This window comes from Engystomops pustulosus, chromosome 3 (genome assembly GCF_040894005.1).
Source record: "Engystomops pustulosus chromosome 3, aEngPut4.maternal, whole genome shotgun sequence".
Lineage (NCBI taxonomy): Eukaryota > Metazoa > Chordata > Amphibia > Anura > Leptodactylidae > Engystomops > Engystomops pustulosus.
Genome location: NC_092413.1, coordinates 132,807,667 through 132,831,760, shown reverse-complemented (window position 1 = coordinate 132,831,760; position 24,094 = coordinate 132,807,667). Strand labels below are relative to the sequence as shown.

At 41.7% G+C, this 24,094-nt stretch overlaps 1 protein-coding gene across 4 annotated transcripts in view; it reads left to right on the top strand.

The window, feature by feature from the left end:
- Nucleotides 1-24,094, top strand: part of COL19A1 (collagen type XIX alpha 1 chain) — a 553,058-nt gene that overhangs the window by 393,302 nt on the left and 135,662 nt on the right. For all 4 annotated transcript variants that reach the window (XM_072142184.1, XM_072142183.1, XM_072142182.1 and 1 more), the window contains 2 exons: nucleotides 16,740-16,793; nucleotides 19,251-19,295. In XM_072142184.1, the coding sequence (XP_071998285.1) occupies nucleotides 16,740-16,793; nucleotides 19,251-19,295 (99 nt within the window). The remainder of the gene's footprint in view (nucleotides 1-16,739; nucleotides 16,794-19,250; nucleotides 19,296-24,094) is intronic.

Genomic DNA, 24,094 nt, shown 5'->3' with positions numbered 1-24,094 from the left:
TGGAGAAGACTGTGGGTGCTTCCCAACATTGTTGTGCACAAATTACTGGTTTTTGACTTCCTCAGGTTTAACTTAACTAAAAACTCATTTAAAGTATGTATTAAACTGGATTACAACTACAAGCTAGTTCACATCTCTGTTAAGTCTTCAATTATTTCCTTCAGTTATTTTGATCTAAAACCAGGAATGATCAAACACACAGAACAGGTGTACCTCAAAGGCTCTTTAATACTTCAGTTATTTTCATGTTCCGTTATTCTCACTGAAGGCTTACTGAGGAATTTGGGCAGATTTATAAAAAGTGTCCTAAGGTCAGTGCAAAGTTAGACTAGACAGATGTTTTCTGTACCAGATTTATAAAAGTTTCTAATGCTGGATTATAAATCTGTCCTAGTAGAAGACTGTCTAGTCACACTCTGCACCTCCTATTAGTTATCTTACTTTACGCCAGAAAGTTAGGACACAATTCTGCCGGGTTAGCTGTATTTCTGGCACACAGACATTTTTGGCATGAGGCCACGTCCCCTTTTGTAGGCCATGCCCCTTTTGTGGAGATAGTCGTAGGAGAGTTAGAAAACTGTCTAAAACCCTTTAAAAATGTGGTGCAGACAGTTTTTTAGTGCAAACTACGACAGAATTCTGTCATGGACATATGGACACAAATTTTCACATTGACCATGAAACATGTCCTATTTTTTTCACAGATGTGGACCACAGAAGGCAGTAGAAGTCTATTGGTCTGCAAAAAAATGATGATTTGTCCTTTTTGAGTTTTTTCCACTGATGAGGCTGGGAAACCTGGTGTTGTGCGTTCTAATCAGTGTGAAATATTTCGTTTTTTTCATGGACACAAAGACAAAGGGGAATCAAAACGGAGACAACACACAAGAAACATGTAACACACACTTCTTTGTGAATTCACTATGCATAGTCACTGAAAAGACTTGCACCTATTCTGCATATTCCACCACTCCTGGCTTAGACACAAAATAACTGAATCAAATAACTCAAGATAGATGAAACAGAGATGTAAACTTGCCCTAATTCAAAGCTCAACTTTCTTTACTTAAACTTTGCTACAACCATGAAAACTTCTCTGTAAATGGTAGCTGTGAGCAGACGATCAGATTTGGCAATTAATACACTGTAAATATTAATGTTGTACTAGTTAAATAGATAAGCAGATACTTCAAGGTGCTGTGATGGCACATTTATAGCAGCTGTGATATGTCAGTTTTGTCTTGTTGCATGTCTTTTTAGCAGCTTTATGTGATGTACTGTCATTATGTCTTTCTTTCCAACTGATGTGTTTATACTGTGGATGTCTTAACACACCTGCTAGAGTTTAGCTGTGAGCTCAACATTCTTTACATTGGAGGAATCACTTGTATTTATGACCATTTTAACAAACTAATTAATCTGTGTCTTAAAATGAGAAAGCAGCAGAATATGAAATGATAAAGTTTTTATTTTCAATCTGTTAAAAAATATAGTTAAAGTGGCTTAACATAGGGAACTTTGAGATGAAACCAGAAAGCAAACAACAGCAGGGAAGTGGGCATTGTTTACACTGGTACATGAGAATATTTACAGGTTAGGGTCCGCATATAAATATATTAGGACCCCCATGTTTATCCATTTAAAATTAGTTTTAATTGTACTGGAACCAAATTGAAATGCTATATGTAGTGAATGTAAGAGAGCAGCTGCGAAAATGCCATTACAGACCAGAAAACAGATATTTGAAGCTGTTGGTGCATAAACCTACTATTCGGCCACCCCTAACCAGTACTCACAAGCGGAAACGGTTGCAGTGGGCCCAGACATGCATGAACACTAATTTTCAAACAGTCTTGTTTACTGATGAATGTCGTTCAACCCTGGATGGTCCAGATGGATGGAGTAATGGATGGTTGGTGAAGGCAACCATGTCCCAACAAGGCTGCAACGTCAGCAAGGAGGAGTCATGTTTTGGGATGGAATCATGGCGAAAGAGCTGATAGGCCCCTTTAGGGTTCCTGAAGGTGTGAAAATGACCTCAACAAATTATATAGTGACCACTTTCTTCTATGGTACAAAAAGAAGAATCATGCCTTCCGGAGCAAAACCATCTTCATGCATCTTCATGCAAAGAATACCTATCTGCTATAGGCATAAAAGGAGAGAATCTCATGGTGTCCCCTAACCTCAACCCTATATATATATTTATTATATGTGTTCTTTAACAAGAAAAGTTAATTACATATAAGTTTTATATTTTTTTAGAAGTAAACACCCACATTAGGAGTAATATTTCAGTGCACCAGAGGTGTGGCCATGCCGGCTGATATACCTATTTTCTTTTTTTAATGAATAATAGTATGTCAATTGTCATCACTACTTTACACAATGACTTACATTCCCTCAATGGAAGGAGACTTGTAAAGTAAAAGAAGCATTGCTATACCCCTAGTGCACAGAAAACCTCATTCAAATATAGATTGAGGTGACAATCTTCTTTCTTGCCATACACAATGCTGTCATTACTAGTGGGGGAATTTAGGAGATGGAAAGCACCCTTCAAGTGTGTAGACCTGTTAATATGCATTCTTTAAAAAAATCTACCATGAAAATCAAACATGCATAAACCAGGGGCACTTACTCATAGATCCAGGCAGTGTGACTGGGGTAATCTCCTTATATTTGTTATCCATCTCCTTCTTCCTTCTAAAATCAACTTTTAAAATTATGACTATGAACCAGAAAGGCTGACCGTGCTACAGGCTGTTACGTTCTAATGGAGCACTTCCCCTTTTCGCAATGTGTGCTCACTGCTGCTGAGATGACAAAAAGTGAGGAGAAGGATGGTGAGAGATACTGTTGCATCCAGAGCACAGGGGGCTTCTAAACAACACCCATAGCCCTTCAGGCTCATCAGCATATTTATAAACGTTCTTCATTAGAAGAAAGGAGGCCATGGATAATAAATATAACAAGATTACGACAGTCACAGTCTCTGGATCTATGAGTAAGTCTCCCTGGTTTATCATGCATGACTTTGATGGTAGATTCCCGTTCCCCCTGGATTATATGTGAGAACTGGAGAAATATAGCTGATGCATGAAAGGGAGAATTCAGTAAAAGTTCAAAGTTAAACTAGTAGACACAGTTGTATTGCTTTCCCAACTGACAAGCAGACACTAGTTTCGGGGCAGGCTTAAGACCGCCTTACACTCTTCTCTCAGACACCCCAAATTGGTTGAGCATGCGTGCACGTTTTGGTAAGAAAAGACAGAAGACTGAGATTCTGTTTTATCCTAAGTTCATGCTCTTAACTTGCCGTACAGAAAAGAGAAATGAACTGTGTTTATTTCCTGATTATATAGCTTCTTATACCCACAGGGAAAGGTGTGGTTACATACATTAAAATCATTATAATTGGTTATAGCTAAGCATATATGTCTGGCCCTCAGCTCTTGCTGATTGGTCTTCCAACTTAGATTATGGTTGCCATGCAGGCGTCATCTTCTGCAGCCTGAAGATTAGGAAGTTAACCTTCACTCCAAAAACCTGGTACTATCTTTGGAGTAACATCTGCTCTTCCATCTTCTGCTTTCCATCACAAGACTTGAGTTTCGCTGATAGTTGCATGTCTGGTTAAAACTGATGTAAGGGAAAAGCTCTGTATTTCATAACGAACAGTGTACAAAAATAAAGGGCAAAGGGCACATGTATACAATCATAAAGCATATAATTATTATGGACACATAATCATTACTTTGACCCTCACAATTCCTTCCTAAATACTGAGCTTTTCCCTACACTTCGCTGCAATTCGTTTTTCCTATAGGCTGTCCATGTGGTGGGAGAGGGGAGTGGATTGCTTCACTGAGTCATTGACCCAACGTGCCCTTGTGACACCAGGATCAATTTCCCAGCACTAACCTTACTGACACATGGAGTCCTCCTTCTTTCCCTTACACTAAAGCTTCCACTATTGGGGAGGGGGCTGAGTATTCCGAGATCACAATGGTAGGTAGGTCATCTATCGGGGAAGAATTTGGGTGTTCCAGAACTGGAACATCAGGCTGTTCTGACAGAACTGAGATCTCAGGCAAATCGGGCAGATTTCTATTCCTCATGGACATATAACAAACAGAATGTTTATCGATATTCGGAAAAACTCCTTTAGCCTTGTTCTTCGCAATTTTCTTGGCCAACCTCTTGTACAATGGTATACAACAACATAAAAGAAATAGAGCCAGGATGAACATCCCGAGTAGTACCAATCCTATCTGTTGGAAAAGGGCCTTCCACCCCCCTGCCCAGCTAGTAAACCATGCTGCCCAGGAGGTATCTACCCCTGCATTTTCCTTCATCTCGGCCGCCAATGCTGTAATTTTCTTTATTGCTATCAGTGTCTTACCACCAGCACCTGAATTCTGAGGGATGTAAGTGCAACAGTCTTCTCCTATCATTCCACACACTCCACCTTTTTCTGCGAGTATCATATCTAGGGTCATTCTATTTTGTAAAGGCATTCTAGTATTGGGGCCCAGTTCTTCCACAATACTAGTGAAAGCATCCCTACTATAATTTACAAACCTCTGTTCCTTATAGTAAACGTAATTTATCCAGTCCACATTTTTATTGATTTGCACTTGGGGAATTATGGAAGCAAATCCGGCTGCAATCTGATCCTGAGCCTTGTATCGGTCTGGGACCCCCCTTGGGACACCAATACTATCTATGTAAACATCAGGGTCTTGTCCATAAACAGTGTTACTTAGTGACCTTTTTATCTTTACCTGTTTATTTTTATGAGTCGGATCCCAGGGTAACATCAAGAAAGGCAGGACTAATTTAACTAGGGCACATTGACCCCTCCATGATTGGGGGAGGCGGTTCCTCAGCTTACCGTTCCCACAAAGCCAAAAGACATCATAAAGGAAAGAAGTATGGTCGGACAATAAATCTGAGTCTATGGTGACAATCTCTTGGCAGAAACCTTTTTCAAACACCCCCAGGGGAGTTTTGGCATTAATGATGTCAGAGGATACACAGGTATAGTTCCCCTGCTCCACCCAGATTTCACCTGGGGGTCTTACCTTAGACTTAACATGAACTAAAGGTAGATATTCCAAACAATCAGAGGTATTCTGGCCCTTTAAGAGTTTCATCAAACAGGTCAGTTTATCTATGTGTGGGATCACATAAGGTTGAGTGGTTAGATGAGGATTCGCCCCTGCACAAGCTATGCATCCGACTGACATGTTGTGTGCTTTTACAGTATACCTTACCCATTCTAGCCATAAGTTCTTTCTTGGGACGACTTGAGTTTCCATAGAGAAAACCTCTTCCCATTTTAACCCGGGAACTGGTATTACCTCGCTTACTACTTTCTGTAGTTCTTGATCTGCTCCTGCTATGTAGTTTACTGGGGCACTTGTGGGTCTCAATTTAGCGTCCCGCAATTCAAATATCCCAAGCTTCCCATTTAATATCCCCCTGTGGCATCCCAACACATATTTCCCCAAATCTCCTGGGGAAGGCATTATAATTCTTATAAACAAAGGGAGACAGTTACCTGGGTATGTACATGTCCTGGTCGGAAACCCCCCTAAATACATAGTCATCCGATCCAGGAGGGATCTACCATGTTTGTCTTTCTTTTCTAACCCTTCTCGGGGTTGGTATCCCCACTTTTTCCCTGTGTTCCACCCTACATCTGACCATGAATTGCAGTTCTCATTTCCGGGTCGGGTTACGCAAATATAGAACTGTGCTTCGCCCTTATACTGATATGATGGATCCCATCTAATGTCCTCTGTCCCCCGACAATCTACAACATCACAAAAATCAAAGAAATACTCTTCATATGGGGCTGTGGTGTGTACCCAAAAAGTTGTGATTTGGCAATTATCTGTGATTATTAAGCAACTTAGACAGAAAAGGATATAGAACTTCATTTTGTCTTCCCCTTGCAGTGTGACGCGTGTATCCAGGTGGGTTTCCCTTCAAGTTTCACCGCTGTAGGCGTTACCAGGACCACTGTGTAGGGTCCCTCAAACCTGGGTTGGAAGCAGTCTTTCCTAATATGCTTCTTCACATACACTTGATCACCTGGTTGGAAGTTGTGAACTATGTCACCTGATGACTCTGGAAGAGAAGCAACAACTGCAGCATGCAGATTAGTTAATTCCTTGGACAATTCAATTACATATTGTACAGTCTTATCATGACTTTCAGACAATTCCTGCTTACTTATCGCGGGAAAAACTGGTGGTTTGCCAAACAAAATCTCATAGGGGGTGAGACCGTGTTTGGCCTGGGCAGTGTGTCGAACATGATACAGAGCAATGGGGAGCAATTCTGGCCAGGGGAGGGGACTATCCTGGGTCATTTTGAGTAACTTGTTCTTTAGGGTACCATTCATCCTCTCTACCTTTCCTGAACTCTGTGGGTGGTATGGTGTGTGTAGACCCAAATCTACTCCCAACATGTTCCATAATTCTCTGAATATCTGAGAAGAAAAAGCAGGGCCCTGGTCTGACTCTATAACTTGTGGCACTCCAAATCTGCAGACTGTCTCAGTGATCAGTTTCTTTGCCGTAGTTTTTGATGTCATGTTAGCTACTGGGTACGCCTCAGGCCATCCGGAGAACATGTCTACTACTACAAGTACATATTCATGTTTTCCTTCCTTGGGTAACTGGATGTGATCCACTTGGATCCTTTGAAATGGGTACTCCGGCTTGGCTAGGTGCTGTTGGGGTACTTTTGCTGTAGGGGCGGGATTGCAGGTGGCGCATACAGTACAGGCCTGATTGTATGCAGCAATGGCAGGTGTGATTCCTGGGGCGTAATAGATTCTCTGGATGCAGGCGTAAGCTTAGTTCTTTCCCCGATGTGTGGCTCCCTTGGTGTATCTATATAAACGTTGTCATCTAGGTGCTTCTCTTAGACCTTCAGAATCCTTTGGGATTCTCTACCTTTTCTTATGTGTCTGATCAACCTTATCCCTGGGGATCACGAGGAAGGAATGCACAAATCTTATCACCGTACACTCACCTTCCCAGCCTCTAGGCCTGACCTGACTCTCCTATCCCCACAAATCCTGTACACATCAGACACTGCTAATACAGGGTTACCTGTGCTGTCAATGTTAAAAAAAGGTCATTGTCTTGTTGCACCAACCGTAGGTAAAGTCTCCTACCCTGGGGGCATCGTGGTCAGCCCTACAGATACAGTGATAGTCATGGTAGAGACCAGCTAGCAGGAAGAATAAGTAAGTTTGCAATAAAAAAACGTGGCAGCATGCTGGCTTCCCTCCTGCTTCACAGACGTGGCACTGGTCAGCAGGACTTGGAAAGAACCGTCGTAGCGAGGCTCCAGACTCTCTCTCTGGTGTCTCTTTACCACCTCATAGTCTCCAGGCTCCAGGTTATGCATCCTGAGGTCTCTGTCTGGATCTGAAAAAGGAATCAGAAACACTTTTGCGGACCTTTTCCAAGGCCTGGCTCAACTGTGTGGCTTGTTCCACCTGGTTTCCTGCCATCAGCTATAGGGTCTGTGGGAAAGTAGGGGCCTAGTCTGGGTGCGCAGCCAAAAAGTACTTCAAAGGGGGCAATCCCATCTTTCTGTTGGAGGTGGTCTTAACTGAATGGTGGGCAGCAGGAAAGCACTCGCCTGTTCTACACCCAGGAGGGACAAGGTTTCAGGTCTTTACCTGTCCAGTGAAGTGGGTTCTGAGACCGGACTCTATGGTCTCTGGAAGTCCAAACCTGCAGAAAAATCTCACTCACCAACTTCTTGGCTGCGGCTCTGGCAATAGCCTTGGTCATGGCAGAAGCTTCTGGACACCCTGGAAAGAGATCAATGCACACAAGCACGTACTCCTACGTACCACTTTTTGGTAGCTGGATAAAATCCATCTGCAGTCTTTGGAAGGGATACAGCAGCTTGGGTGTCACCTTCCATGGGGTCTTTACCACCTTACCCGGGTTGTGGCGGGCACAGACTATAAAGGCTTTCACTAGTCTAGTGACAGGTAGTAACGCCCGGGCAAACCACTTATGGTTTATGAGCACTAGCATGGCCATTTTAGATATGTGTGTGTTTCCGTGGGCTACTTGACTTACTGTCGGGTGCAGGGCTCCTGGCAGGCACACCCTCTCTCCCAGCATCCAGGTCCCATCGTCATCTGGGCTCCAGCTTTCCTCCACACTTCCTTCACTTCTGATGACTCTCGGGCCACCAGGGACTGGAACACCTGTGGATCAAACTTTTAGCTCAGAACTCACCGCTGAGACTTCAGGACAGTCTCTGGGCTCCATCTGTGCAGCTGCCTTCACCATCCCGTCAGTCACATCCTTGCCCTTGGCTTGTGGAGTTACCAAATTGTGTGTGCTTTTGCTTTTACTATCCCCACCTCTTTTGGAAGTAAGAGAGCATCCATGAGCTCTATAACCAGCGTGCCATGCTTAAAGGGGGTCCCTGCAGAGGTGAGGAAATCTCTAGCCTTCCATAAGGGTTCATAGTCGTGTTTAGACCCCAGGACTATACCTTGAGTATAGATGTTTGCCCTTTTACCTTCCACCAGCTGTAGCACTTCCCTGAGTGCCGTCACTTCACCTCCTGCGCTGACCTGTGTGGAGGGAGTGGTTCTGCTTGTACTACCTCATGTGCACCACTGACCACTGTATATCCAGTGTAGAACCGTCTGTCTTCTCCTGCAGACCTGGAGCCATCTATGAGAAAAACTCAACATCTGGGTTAATCACCCTTCTCCCCCCCCCCTCTCTGAATCCTGGAAGACTGGCGACAGAACGGCAGGATTCAGAGCTGTGCACCTTATCAGTGTGTCCTGGGGCATCAGGAGTGCACATTGGAGTCTGAGCTGTGATTCCTTTCTTCAGATGCTTGGGCTGTACTTGGGTAAGGACACTGTGCAAGTCATGTGGGGTTTGCACTGTAACTGAGTGATCTAGGGTCTAGGATCAGCTCACTGGCCTTGCTAAGCAGATTGCTGGCTGCAGCTACTGACACATGAGGGGCCCCCCTCACAACGGAGTCTAACCGGGCCTAATAGTGGGCCACTGGGGAGGCCACCATATTCCTGGGCTAAAACATCTATGGCATGGACTGGATACTCAAAGCGAAATAAAATAAAATGTCTGGTTCAGTGGAATGTGCCTAGGGCCGGGGCAGACAGGATTTACCAGCTTAGGGCTATGGAATGCATCAATTGCCTCCTGACTAAGGGCAAATGGGGAAGAGGCAATTCAGTTTATCAAGGGGCAACATCAGGCTGGAGGCAGCAGACCTTATCCTAGGCCTCTAGGAGCTGGCCAGTCCTAGAAACATGTAAAGAGGCTCAGGGCCTCAGGACAGGGGCACATTCTGGACTGCCAGCTTTCTTCCCTCTGTCAGGTGTCTGCCTGTGGCTGAGAGGCAGTGGCCTAGGAAGACCACCTTCTCCTGGCAGTTTATCTCTGGAAACTTTGCAACCCTTCTGGAACAGAAAACACATAAGGTCAATAAATGCATCCTGGCAAACAAAAACAGTAGGTCATCCGCATACTGAAAAGGAGAACATCCAGTAAGGGGCTAGTCTGTCAGTCTACTCCCTGTAGGGCCGTGGGGTACTGGCTGGGTGAGTTTTACCCCCCCTTGTGGGAGTCTACATCAGGTGTTCTGGAATACTGAACTGGTAAAGGCAAATAGGTCCTTGCAATTTTCATGCAGGGGCACAGAAAGTAGAACATTTGCCAAATCAATAACAGTGAATAATTTGTCACTCTCGGGGGCTGCTGCCAGTGTGGGACACTCATTGGCAGCTTGGAGATCATGGACCATCCTACATGTATGTTGTTCTTTCTGGGTCTTTTTCTTGACTGTGAATGGGTTAAAATCATCACTGGGCTAGCAGGGGAGGGTTTGACAATAAGAGAAGCTGTCTGGGGGGGGATGTACTTGCTGACGTCCTCGTTAGTTACCGCCCCCCTATTAGAATATGGCCACTCACTTTAGTCACTTCAGTAATGTCTCCTCCCAGCAAGTGGAAGCACGCCCCCTTGAACTGGGCTCCTCCGGAATCGAAACTTTTGTCAGTCATACTTTGGTGTGGTCTGTGAAACACTAGTCTCTGTTTCCCTCTGTCTTTCAATCACAGTTCCCTCTATCCCCCCCCCCTTGTAAACTTGCACTTGCAAAGTCACTGTCTGTTCTTCTCCCAAGCACAGCACAGATCGCTCCAAGACCAGTTCTCAGACACAGATTGCAAGCAGCTATGGAGAAATTTAGTCATCAAGGAATAAAATCTCTTTTTCTCAAATTCTCTACACATCAAAATCTCTAAAATGTCCCTTATCACCTGTCTCTTTCTCAACGGGCACTCTGAAAAATTCCTGTCACTCTGTCCTGGTGTCCGTCTGTCAAAGTCAGAGGCTCTAAGTGTCTATTTAACAATCTAATCAAGTTTTTTTTTTTTTTTTTTTCCTCTCACCGTCCTTTTAATTCTAATTCTTCTAATTCTTATCATGACTCCGCCCATTCCAGGTTTTGTAAACCACACACTCTACAGGTCCACCCTTCCGGACCGGGCTGGCCGCCATTATAGGGCTGTGGCTGGGCACATGGCACTGTCGCCATTTTGGTTCCGCATTTCACATCTCTTTCTAAAAGCTTCACATATCCATATAGCACTTCCGCTTTTGCTGAACCGCCATCTCCCTGCATTTCTAACCATCCTTCATCTTGCAATGCTCTGGACACTCTGTAGTGGGCCTGAGCAGCTTCCAGTATGCCCTTATCTTCTAACTCACCTCTACTTGTGGTTAGAATTTGCTTCCACACTGAAGGCTGTAGCCTTCCCTTTGAGGGCATATCAACATACTTGTACAACCTCGCACAATTATTAACGTACTTTTTTCCTTCCCTTTTTTCAACAAGCCTGACTGCAGTCTCTGCCCCCTCGGGGAGGGTATGCACTTTCTTAAACACACTTACCATCATGTTCCACAAGGTACACGTTGGTGTAGCTACTCACTCAACGCAGGGGCCCCAGCTCACCGTCGTGTGCCAGCAAAATAACAAAGTCCCTAACCTACCAAAAACCACTGAACACACACCCGTTAGAACTTATTTAAAGTTCAAAAACCGTGCTTCCCTCGGTACCCCAATCAGCCGGTCTCCTAGTGAGCCAATGCTTATCTTCACGGTCTCTAACCCAGACCGCCTTACTTCCCCTTTTTCCCTCCCCCCGTATAAAATAATAAAAACAATCCCCGGACACCTAATAGCCAGTGTCCACAGAACAGAGGATGTCAATCTGTACTATTCTCAGTCCGCAAACTTCCTCCCCAGCTCCTACAGAAGGGGGGCAGAGACTCTATATGTCACAATGAAGCCTTTTTCTTTCACTTTCCACCCAGAGGTCTGACTCAGTGCCTGAGAGAATGAGGCGTGGTGATTCAGTGACACACCATAGGGAAGTGTCACTATACATCAGTTCTGAACCACCCCAGCGATCACCGTAAAGAAAATGAGTCTCACCACTCAGACAATCAGCCCTTAGACCCGAAAAGTATCAGAAGCTACTAACTTATTCCACACCAATGATCACAGGGAAGTCCAACACATATATAATATGCATCAACTTACCGTGATTCAGTGAGGCCGCGGTCCTCTATTGGTGTGGACAAGCGTTCGTCCTCCGTCCTCTGGTTCGGGTCCTCGGGTGTACGGTATCAGCGGGGATGGTCCCTGTTCGGGCGCCAAATTTTCGGGGCAGGCTTAAGACCGCCTTACACTCTTCTCTCAGACACCCCAAATTGGTTGAGCATGCGTGCACGTTTTGGTAAGAAAAGACAGAAGACTGAGATTCTGTTTTATCCTAAGTTCATGCTCTTAACTTGCCGTACAGAAAAGAGAAATGAACTGTGTTTATTTCCTGATTACATAGCTTCTTATACCCACAGGGAAAGGTGTGGTTACATACATTTAAATCATTATAATTGGTTATAGCTAAGCATATATGTCTGGCCCTCAGCTCTTGCTGATTGGTCTTCCAACTTAGATTATGGTTGCCATGCAGGCGTCATCTTCTGCAGCCTGAAGATTAGGAAGTTAACCTTCACTCCAAAAACCTGGTACTATCTTTGGAGTAACATCTGCTCTTCCATCTTCTGCTTTCCATCACAAGACTTGAGTTTCGCTGATAGTTGCATGTCTGGTTAAAACTGATGTAAGGGAAAAGCTCTGTATTTCATATCGAACAGTGTACAAAAATAAAGGGCAAAGGGCACATGTATACAATCATAAAGCATATAATTATTATGGACACATAATCATTACTTTGACCCTCACACTAGAAGTGATCTCTTCTTTAAGTAGAGATACTTAAAATTTGATGCCATTAGTCATTTTGACCATCTTCATTCCTTTGTAATTGATGTAGGAAATAAAAGTTTATTGTTCAATTTAAATTCATCATGAATCTGATTTTGAGCATGTCTCTATGTTCAATATTTGGATTTCAAAAGTGAGACCTCTTCTGTGATTCTCCATTGTGATCATTATAATGTTGGGAATGTAAGTGTTTCAGGGTGTTTTATTATCTTCTTTGCTTAGCTCCCAACTGTCCCTCTTTTGAGTTAAAGACAATTGACCACTTGTAAGCCTGTACTCATTATTATGCAGCCTTCATTGATAAAACCACAAAGGACAATAGACGGAGTTAGAAATGAGTCCTTTGATAATTCTAGACCCTACAGTAGGATGCGTTTGAACAGCTCTGCTTGAAACTCTTGCTTTGCTATTTATTTCAAGGGTGGATGAAAATCAAATGCAAACCAAATGATCAATGGGTTCTGATAATTAACTTGGCACTTTTCTGAACAATGTTCACGTTATGTTATTAAAGCAAATACTAATTAATTTCTTTTTTAATGTGTTTAATTCAAATGATAAGACACCCATGATAAATCAGCTCTCTAATGCTATGTTGCTGGCTGCTCCTTGATGTGTGTTTTATTCAGGACCTCAATTTTAAAAGGTGCCAATAGGAAGGTTACATTTATTCTAAGAAACACTGAAATTGCTAAATGCCTTCTAGAATTAAGGATGTATGGGTAATTTATTTTACTGGCAAATGCAATTTCACTTAACAGTCTCTTGGTGTAGTTACTCATTTTTGGCAGCACAACAGTTGCTCTTTTTTCTAAGAGCATTGTGAAATCTCTGTAAAGCTCTATCTGCAATTTAGGATGTCAGTTCCTTCTTATCTTATATGTTGCTGACAAAAGGCCGATATCTATTAAGTTAGTTGCTTCACTAAATTTGTATGTGTCGGAAGAGCAACACTGTCGGAAGAGCAACAAGTTTCTATATTTGTGAGGGGAAATATTTATAATAAAATGCTTTGCTTCTGTTAGAAGTATTTGTAGTTAAAGTGACCCGGAATGTGATTTTTAGCTGATGACAGGTTCCAATAGTTTATGCTGCGCTGATTATAAAAATGTCAGCATTCTGAATCATTTCATTAATTTATCATAGTTTATTGCAAGATGTGTGTGGTAAGTCCTGGTGGAAGGGGTGGGGGAAACTGCAGCCTGTGTGTGCCTGTGTCTGCTCATGCATGCTTCCTCTACTCCACACCATCCCCCACCCCTGCCTACTCAATGCACATGTCAGGAAGTGAGGAGGGTATTGGGAGTTGGATGAGTTAATTACACAGACATACACAGGCTGCAATTTACCCCATCCTGGGACTCACCACATGCTGCTGACAGGGAGCCAGGTAATGTTAAATAAATTATTCTAAACTACCAAAATGATTCAGAATTCTGACAAAGGCATTTTTTAAAATTAGGATAGCATAGGCTATTAGAACCTGTCACCAGCTAAAATAACATTGATATACAAACTGTATACAGTATATACATTGAAATACACAGTTTTTCTTAAAATAATTTGAAAACTTAATACACAAGATGCCATAAATAATTATCAAAATATAGGCAATCCACATAGCAAGTAAAATGTGTTCAGTACAAGGTATTTTTATTATTATTATTATTTTTCCTTCGAAGAAGGTTTTCAAATGCTTAAATGTGCATTAGCGTTGTGTGTTCTAGCACGAATTGTGTCTATCGGTATATGTTTTTACATAGGAATTTGAAGGGTTTGCATCGCTATCTATTTGCATCTAGCTTTTTCACATGATTAACACCCATGCTTCCTGTAATTTATAAGACATTAATTTTAAGTTTTACCAAATATTTTGAACTAGATATTTTTATTGTATATGTTCAAATTTGTAGAATACAAATTTTACTAACCCTCTAGTGCTGTGCACCTTACTTCTCTTTTAGACAGCTTGGTCTTTTTTTTATAACATAATACAGTACCTTGTGCTGGACCATTTTCAACTTCTATGTATTTTTCCTTATATGCTAATCATATTATAAGTTATATTATTTATGACTTCTTGAGTTGGGAATTTCTTAAAATAATTCTAATGACGATTACATAAATTTTACTAAGGTTTTTTTCTAATTGTTTAAAAGATTAAAGTCTATTGGAGCATGGCATTAATTATATCCATCCTTTAGGTAGTTCTTGGTTTACACACATGAAATAGATTATGTTGGTTGGTGTTATGCAGGGTCAGGAAACAGACAGACAGTGGGCCTTGAGACTAAACCCCTTTCCTGACTGTCCCTACCTAATTGCCTAGCCTATCCTAAGCAATACAAGACAACTGGTTGATATTCCCATTACTGTGCCAAAGTGCAAACACGGACATAAGGCGCAGACAGTGCAAATGATAGTCATCAAATACAGGTCAGAATCAAGACGGTAATGCAGTACAAAATCACTAAGCAAATGGATAGACAGATCAGGCAAAGTGATCCATTATCTGAAGAACAGGGAGTAAGGTGGATGGTGGCGCTATCCCTTTAAGACAAGGCCAGTGAAACTGGGATCTAGCAGCAGCAGAGCTATATGCTAGGTTAGAGATGTCTCTCACCTTTCTGGTAGCCACTGAGGCTATCTGACACTGTGGCAGACTCTACATTTGTTGTTCCTTTGAGGGGGGATGATATGCAGTGAAGCAGGGCTTTACGAAGATGTGCTGCAGCCTACCCATGTGTAGTAGGTCACACTGCTGGATGTCTCACCGTGTATAGGACCCGATCAACCAGAGACCTGAGACGAATGCCCTATCCCCTTGTCTCAAAATCTTTGTACGTCTCCGCAAGATCAATTTATTATTAGACTGATCATTATCAAATCCTATTATACTAGTATGCTTTCTTTAGAAACACATATGATAATGTTATGTGTTCAAAAGCAACTAAGAAAAAAAGTCATGCTTTTTATTTTTTTAAAAAAGGAATATAAAACAAAATAAAAAAAAAAATAAAACCCAACATTAAAGGGTCCACACATAATGCCTAGAGACACTTTAAATTGTGCCTTTATAAAGGCTGAAAAGAAAAACTGCTTTTAGTTCAGAGTTAGAGTCTAGGGACATTCGTGTGTCCTGAAAACTAGGATTAAATGAAAGGTTAGAGAGTTCTATATGTGAAATGTCTTCCTCCAGTACAAATGATGCCTTCAAGTTTGCTTCCCTATTTACCTCACTAATGGAATCACATTGCAGTCAGTTCTGTATTGTGCAGTAGCATACTCTATCCTAACTAAACAGATTAACAATGGAAAATGCATTAGAGAGAGTGAAGCTCCATGAAACGTCCTTGATGTTGTTACCTACCTGTAAAATGTACTCTGCAGCGGCTCTTTAGACATCACTTAATGATGAAAGTCGGTACCCTTTCTTTTGTTTTTGACATGTCTGTTATTACAATATGAGGAGTAATGGCCAGAAATAACCTCTACAAAATACTGCAACACTTGCTACATAGTGTGTGTGTTGTTCATCTTACAGTAGCTATCTCGACTGTACATAGGAACTGCTGCTTTTAAGCTTATTAGCTAGTCCCTTGTTCCTAAACTAGTCGTTATTTAACCATGAACACCCAGAAGTTATTTATGAACTACACAGTATATCCATAAATTTAGATTTTCATTTTTATTCAATTAAAAAGTGAAAAGATTCCTGAACTGTAACCATAACTGTATATAATTTAAAATGGGGAAATTGGGCAACTAGAAATATTCTGACTTTCAGACAGCTTGATAAATCTGCCCCATTGTGTTCACTCCCCGTGACAGTTCTAAATACAGTATTTCTATACAAAACACTATTTCTATACAAGTTGTCTTAATTACACTTTGTATAAGAACAAAATATGGTCTAGTACTCTTTTTAGTTACTATAGTATATTAAAAGTACATGTAGATAGTTTTATTCCATATTATACTGTGTTTCAAACTTTTTACTTGTTCTACCTGTTCCAATTCCTGTACAGATATTTATGCAAAATAAATTGATAATGATATGCAGATTTCAACTGAAGCAGCAAAATGAATGTGTCACTGTATTAATATACAACAGGTAGGGTCTTTCCATTTGATCTGCCAAGGTGAAAAAGCAACCACTAGCAGCATTGTATCCTCTCAGTTTGCCTGCTTATCAGTGGGATGCAGCTGTTTTATCAGTCAGAAGAGAAGATGCTTCTTGGAAGACTTAATTTGGTTAGGCTGACCTCGAAAGTGCATTTTTCAAAGCAAATGTGTTGCGGAAAGCTTTTTATTGTTGTTTACTAATCAAACATTTTTACTTTTCACAGGGGCATTTTGGACGAACTGGACATCCAGGACCTACAGGGGCAAAGGGAGAAAAGGTATAGAAAAACCATGTCTTCATTCAGGAAATACAGCGTTTATGTTACTAAAATAAAAAGTAACCATTGTTTATTTTCATTGTTTACATTAGATCATGTATTATAGGCTTACTATTTAACTTTTGTATTAATATCCATGCAAGTCAATGTTGCATTGTTTCCATGTATTATACATGTATACATTGACATTTTGAATCTATATTTAATCTAGCTTAACCAATTTACCAATTTACATAGATACTTTACAATAGCCCACATTGCTCCTTTACTGTTTTTATAATAGCCCAGGAGACTGATTTACTTCTAATGCAGAGGATGTATTGCCCAAACTGTAATCCACAATTTAATAATTGTCCAACAAGACACTTGTTTGTTTTATTGCAGGGATAAATTTAATGCACTTGACCACAATATAAAGTTTTCTTAATATTATAGGGTGCTCTTTGAGTTGTATAATAAATTATATATGAGTATTCCTTAGACTGTCTCTCATTCCTTTTATAATCCCACTTCTGTCTATGACTGTGTCCTCCTCCTCTGGCTGTCTCAACCAAACTGCTCTTTTATGACACTTTTATGAATTCAAGCTTCTGTTGGTGTCTGGAGGAATCAATTTGACACTATTTTGTCTCCATCCTCATGTGGTGTCAAATACATCCAGGACCAATATTCCAGCAAGGCACTGACAGCTGGACTGTCTGTCCAAGTCATTGTCTTCACTTTCAAGTGCCCTATTGATACATATACAGTCGGTCCCCTACTTAAGGACACCCAACTTACAGACGACCCCTAGTTAAAGACGGACCATCTGCCCATTGTGACCTCCGGTGAAGTCTCTGAATGCCTTACTATAGTCCCAGACTGCAATGATCAGCTGTAAGGTGTCTGTAATAAAGCTTTATTGGTAATCGTTGGTCCCATTACAGCAACAAAATGTGAAACTCCAATTGTCACTGGGACAAAAAAAAAAGGGGCCAGAACTACAATTGTAAAATATACAGTTTTGACTTACATACAAATTCAACTTAAGAACAAACCTGTTGACCCTATCTTGTACGTAACCAGGGGACTTCCTGTACTCATATATTCATATGGCAGTGTACCTGCCCCCAAGCAGTGTCTTATGACACACAACAAGTAAATTGGAGTTTTCCTTTCTCCTTGCTGCATCTCATTTACTAAGTGGAACTTCCCGACTGCATTGGCAGCCAAGGCACAGTGATTTATTGTCCCACTGTGCTCTTTGAATGATCTGACATATCAAAATGCACTCCACTTTTACTTACTTTATTTGCACGGGATGCTGGAAAAAGATTTCTTCTCACTTTGGAAGAACAGTAAGTATTTACAGCATTCACAAAAAAATGTTTAGAGCTGGGTTTAGATACTGTGTACAATGCTGCCAGATCAACTAAGTGTACACTTATAAGCAAAAGTACTACAAAGTCTACTCTGTATAAGAGTGTCATGCTCCATATCTTTGAACCTTGGACTACCATTGTTGTATAGACAATTATCTTGGTTATATTATTGTTAAATTTGACTTGCTACTATTGAGCATATGCTTAGGTAAGCAGGTTCCTATCATGTAACTGCATTGTTACTGTTTTACACCTGGATCTGGAAAAAAATCCCTTATTGCTACAAATTACAACCTGTTTTCCCGTTTCCTTATAGCTATATATTTTGATTCCCTAACAAAAAGTCACTGGTTTGAAACAAGTGGCATGAAGAGGACTTCCCAAGATAAAAGAAACAGCCAATTATTCAACTCATTGATAGCAATCTCTCAGCCAAGCAAATTGACAAACTGCATCAGAGAGAGTTAAAAGAATACAAAATGAAGTCCATCTATTCCAAAGCCAAGGTGGACTTCTAGGAAAATATCAGAGTCAGGAAGGTCACTCAGTTGTGGTGGCTTGTATACTTTGTAATAGTAAGATCACAGACACCCATGCAAGCACCAAGCAATATAGGAATAGTGGTTTGAAAAAAGTATGGAGAAACCTAGACTTCAATACCGTCATATGAAGGTCCACTTGCAAATTAAACAGTAGAAGAATGGAAATTGTTGATTTGGAGTGATGAAACACAATTTAAAAGACTTGGCCCTGATAGGTCCAAATGGAACTGGAACAATCAAGGGAAGAGGGGACTAACAAATCCAGAAATTTAAAGAACTGTGACGTTCTGTGGAGGAAACCCAATGATGTTAAGTTGCTTTACTGCCAAAGGCATTGGAAACTTGACCAGGTGGTCTCCGTACGGAGCTATATTTTAGTATCCTACAAAATTTACTTTGTACTTGGTGTTCCAGTAGGGTCAATGACCTGAGCTATGTAACCTGAAAGTCAATAGTTCAAAACCCTTTTACTCATCACTATATACCTTAGAAAATGTTATAAAAGATAGTTGGATAATCCTAAAGTAAATGATCTTTGTCATTCTCCTTTATAGGGTAATGAAGGTCCACCAGGAAGACCAGGACCACCCGGCCCACCTGTAAGTATAATGCACTAATGTTTAAAAGTACAATACAGATGTAAATAGTTTCCATTGTTTTACAAATTAAAGTAAGGGGTCTGTACAGAAAAATGTAAAAATAGAGGAATCAATAGGCCTTCACGATTAAAAATATCTTCACCTGGAGGGAGTCTGGATAAAATATGGAAATCACCCCCCTCTAAAACTAAGCAAGGGGCAAAGGACACAGTGAGAGATGGGGCTACAGGAGGGGAGGGGTGTCTTACCCTGGAGACCATGCAGAGGGAAGGTCTCCCTCAAGAATTAAATGTGCTGCTGACTGAAATTTTGACAACGGTCAGAGACACTAAAAGCTCAGTGGATGAATCAAAGGTGGCGATAGAAAGTGTTAACGAACAGATCAGCAGTTTAAATATAGATATTAAATTGATTCGTGAAGAAATTAATAAAATAAACGAAAAGAGCAAAGACATGGTCCACAGCTATAAGAAATTGGAGGTACAGGTTAAAGATCTTAAAACTGATCTAGACATAATTAAAAAGGAAAACATAGGCCTACAGTCAAAACTAACAGATCTGGAGGATAGGTCTAGGAGGTCGAACATAAGAATAGTGGGCTATCCGGAAGGAGATGAACCTAGGGACCTATCCAAAACGATACAGAAATGGCTGGAGGACACCTTTGGGAAAGGAGACTTTTCTTCAGTCTTCGGTGTTGAGAGGGCACACAGGATTCCTTTTAAAAAATTGGCGCCAGGCTCTCCTCCTAGAGCTATACTGGCCAAGCTAATTAGCTCTCAAGACCGTGACCCAGAAGGCAAGGGCAAACTTCAAAACAGTTAAGAAAAGACTGGCAGAGGCTGAGATACAATATGCTCTTTTGTTCCCCTCCAAACTGAAAGTCATTTTTAAGGAGCGCACCTGGTTCTTTACCAGCCCAGAGGAAACATCTGAATGGTTAGACAGACAAGGCATTCGAAGCTAAGGAGATACCAACATGCTGGGAGGTTGGAAGGGTGCGGGAGGTAGGCGTCGAGGTGTAAAGAGACCCATTGAGAAGATGTTGGATGGGTCATGGTGGGGGATATGGGGAAAAGGGTGGGGGGGGGTGTCCAGCAGGAGAGGGAGGGTTTTTTCCTTTTTTTTTTTTTTTTTTTTTTTTTTGTTTGTTTGTTCTTGAATGGCTGACACTTTTAGGATAGTGGCGTGGAATATCCGGGGAGCCAGTGACAGGGTCAAAAGATGTCAAATTTTTGATATGGTGAATAAACACTTGCCGGCTATTATTTGTCTATTAGAAACACATTTAATTAAAAAATATTCGTATAGATTTAAGAAGAAATGGGCAATTCGTGAATTTCATTCCTTTGGCAGTATTTACTCCAGAGGGGTCACAGTCTTGATCCACGCAAGTATCGACTTTGACATATATCAGCAAAGGGTGGATAAAGAGGGTAGATATATTTTTTTGTTTGGGAAACTTTACATTGGCATTTATTTATATCCCGCCCCCCTTTTCCTTTAACGTGCTAAAAGACCTTCTGGGTTTTATTGAAGACAAAGGAAATTGTGCCCTAATGATCATGGGTGATTTTAATGCCGTTATGGATAAAAGTCGAGATAAGTTGACACTGGATAGTCAGTTAACTACTGGGATTGAGTGTAGGGCTCCACTGGCTAGGTTTTGTGACGAGTTGGAGTGGATAGATGTTTGGCGCAGTCTTTATGGGAATCGCAGGGCCTTCTCCTGCATGAGCCGTTCTTATGGTACCTTATCCCGTATTGACCTGTGTATAGTCAACTCAGGCTTCTATAAGCGGATATTAAAAATGTCATATGAGGCCTGCCCCATATCAGATCACAGTCCCGTTATGATCTCCGTTAAGGCACATGAAGGAGATAAAATACGCAGTTTTAGGCTGAATCCTTATTGGATTCCGGTTTTGGAATCACAGATAGATATGGAGACCATCGCCCAGGAATTCTGGTCCAGAAACTCGCAAGAGCAGGACAGTAGAGTGGTATGGGATGCTTTTAAAGCATATATTAGGGGAGTGTATAGCAATAAGATCAGCTACGCCAGGAAGACCTTTGGAGCTAAGGAAAAAAGGTTAAAGGAAGCTCTGGCGGTGGCAGAACAAGCGGTTATCTATCTACCTGGGGAAGCAAATAGAGTAAAGGTTAACGAGGCAAGGGCGCAACTACAGGAGTTTTTGGATCAAAAAGCCCAGCATAGAATCTTTTTCCAGGGCCAGAAACACTTTGTGGATGGAAGTAGACCCGGTAAATTGCTGGCAGGTATGGTGCAAGCCTCTGGGGCTGGTGGCAGAGTTATTACGGCTATTAGGGATCAGGATGGCACCATAAAGAATACCTCGGGTCAGATTGCACGGGTGTTCAGTGAGTTCTATTCTAACTTATATACTACACAGACAGCAGCACAAGGGGCAGAAATAGACAACTTTTTAGGAAAGGTGTCATTTCCATCAATAACCCAAGCCCAAAGGGACTATTTGGATTCTGAGTTAACGCTGGGGGAGATCTCTGCGGCATTAAATTTATGCGTCAGAGATTCTACCCCAGGCCCCGATGGGCTTCCCTTTAGTTTCTATAGGAAACATGAGAAAGCACTGCTGCCACGGTTGCTGGATACCTTCAAGGCAGGGTTCCTTTCTGGTTCAGTATCTAGGACGATGACGGAGGCCAATATTATATTAATTCCCAAGAAGGGCAAAGATGAGCTGGAAGTGGGCTCGTTCCGTCCAATATCGTTATTAAATACTGACTTGAAGATATTGGCGAAGGCCTTGGCATGCAGATTACAGAAGGTAGTCCAGGATATTGTCCACATCGATCAGAAAGGGTTCATCCCCAATAGAAGGATTAGTGAATGTATGCTTAGGATTTTTTCAGCTATAGATATGGGCCGGGGGGATCTCCGCTCCATCCTGTCTTTAGACGCGGTTAAGGCGTTTGACAGGGTGGAGTGGAGTTTCCTCTGGAAGGTGTTGGCCAGGTTTGGCATAGGGGGGGGTTTCATTGGGTTCGTTAAAAGCATGCACAGTTGTCCTATAGCCAGAATAAAAGTGGGGGATTTTTTTTCTGAATTTTTTTCGCTATCTAGAGGCACCCGCCAGGGGTGCCCATTATCCCCACTCTTGTTCGCTTTGTACATAGAACCCCTGGCAATTATGATTAGGAAGGACCCTGGGATAAAGGGGGGTGGGGCTTGTGGCATGGGGGACAAAATTTGTCTTTATGCAGACGATATGGTACTATATCTGAGCGACTCGTTGCGGTCGGTCCCGAGAGTATTCGATTTAATTAAAGAATTTGGCAGATATTCAGGGCTGGATATTAATTGGCAGAAGTCGATACTCCTGCCACTAAGCCCAGAGGTCCAGGAATATTTCTCCAGCAATAAGTTATTACTGTGCAGGGAACAGTTTAAATACTTGGGCGTGACGGTTACCAGGAAATTAAGAGACTTTGAGAGCGCCAACCTTGGGCCGTTACTTCAGGAGGTTAGGCGCAAGGTTGGGACTTGGAGTAAAATGCCATTTACCAAAGCCGACAAGATAGGGTTAATCAAGATGATTTTGCTCCCCAAGATCTTGTTTACACTTACTGCCTGTCCAATTTGGATAGATGAAACTTTTTTTAAGCTACTGGAGGCCATACTGAACGATCTGATGTGGGGCAGGAAACGAGTTAGGATAAAGATGAGCTATTTATACAAAGCAATAGGAGAAGGGGGTTTAGGTCTCCCGTTCTTTAAGGGATATTATTTGTCAGCCCAGTTAGCTAATTTCGTCAGATGGGAGAAGAGCTCTACCTTGGTGAATTTGGTAGATCTGACGGAGGGTAAAATTGGCAGCATTTTTGAGCTACTGGAGTCCTCTTTGTTTCTCGAGGCACCGTTTTCTAAATGGGATATCTGTAGTTCCTTTCATAAATCTTGGGTATCAGTAAAAGAGATGCTAGGCATCCAAGGCTTTCTAGATGAATCACCATTGTGGCTCAATAACAATTTGCCAGAGTTGAAATCTCTACCGGATAGTGGGTTTTGGGTTAAAAGAGGTGTGAAGCACATATCACAAGTGGTATTCGAGGATAAAGTGATTACGTTTGAAGAATTAAAGATTAAACACGGGTTGCAAGGGAACCATATATTTAGGTATATGCAGTTGGCTCATGCACTTAAGAGGGGCAAACACGGGATTAAACTAAGGAAACAAACACACGAGTGTTTAGAGCTGATTAGAACAGCCACGAGCACTAGTAAAATAGTATCTAAAATTTATAGACACGTCACTAAGGAGTACTCAAATAAATTTGTTCATGGGTCGAGAGTAAAATGGCAGAAGGAGATTGGGACACTTGAATGCACTGATTGGGCGAAGATTTATAGGAATATGAAGGGTTGTTCACTCAATTGGAATTTTAGGGTGATACAGTTCAGTATGGTTTATAGAATTTACTACACTCCGAGGTCACTACACCGAATGAAAGTCCGTGAAGATTCAGGCTGCTATAAGTGTAATGGGCTGGACGCTGGTTTCCTTCATGTCGCCTGGGAATGCCCAGAGATGAGGGTATTTTGGCTAGAAGTCTTTGAATATACATCTGCTAACTTGGGCTGGCAATGTGTTCCATCAGTCAGGACTGCTATGCTAGGGGTAATTGACCACGAGGGGGTCGACAGCGCCGAAAGAAATTTAATAGCGAAGGTGATGAATCTAGCACTAGTTTGTGTAGCCCGCAAGTGGGGAGCCAAGGAACCTCCTTCCAAAACTCTTTGGTACAATTTAACATTA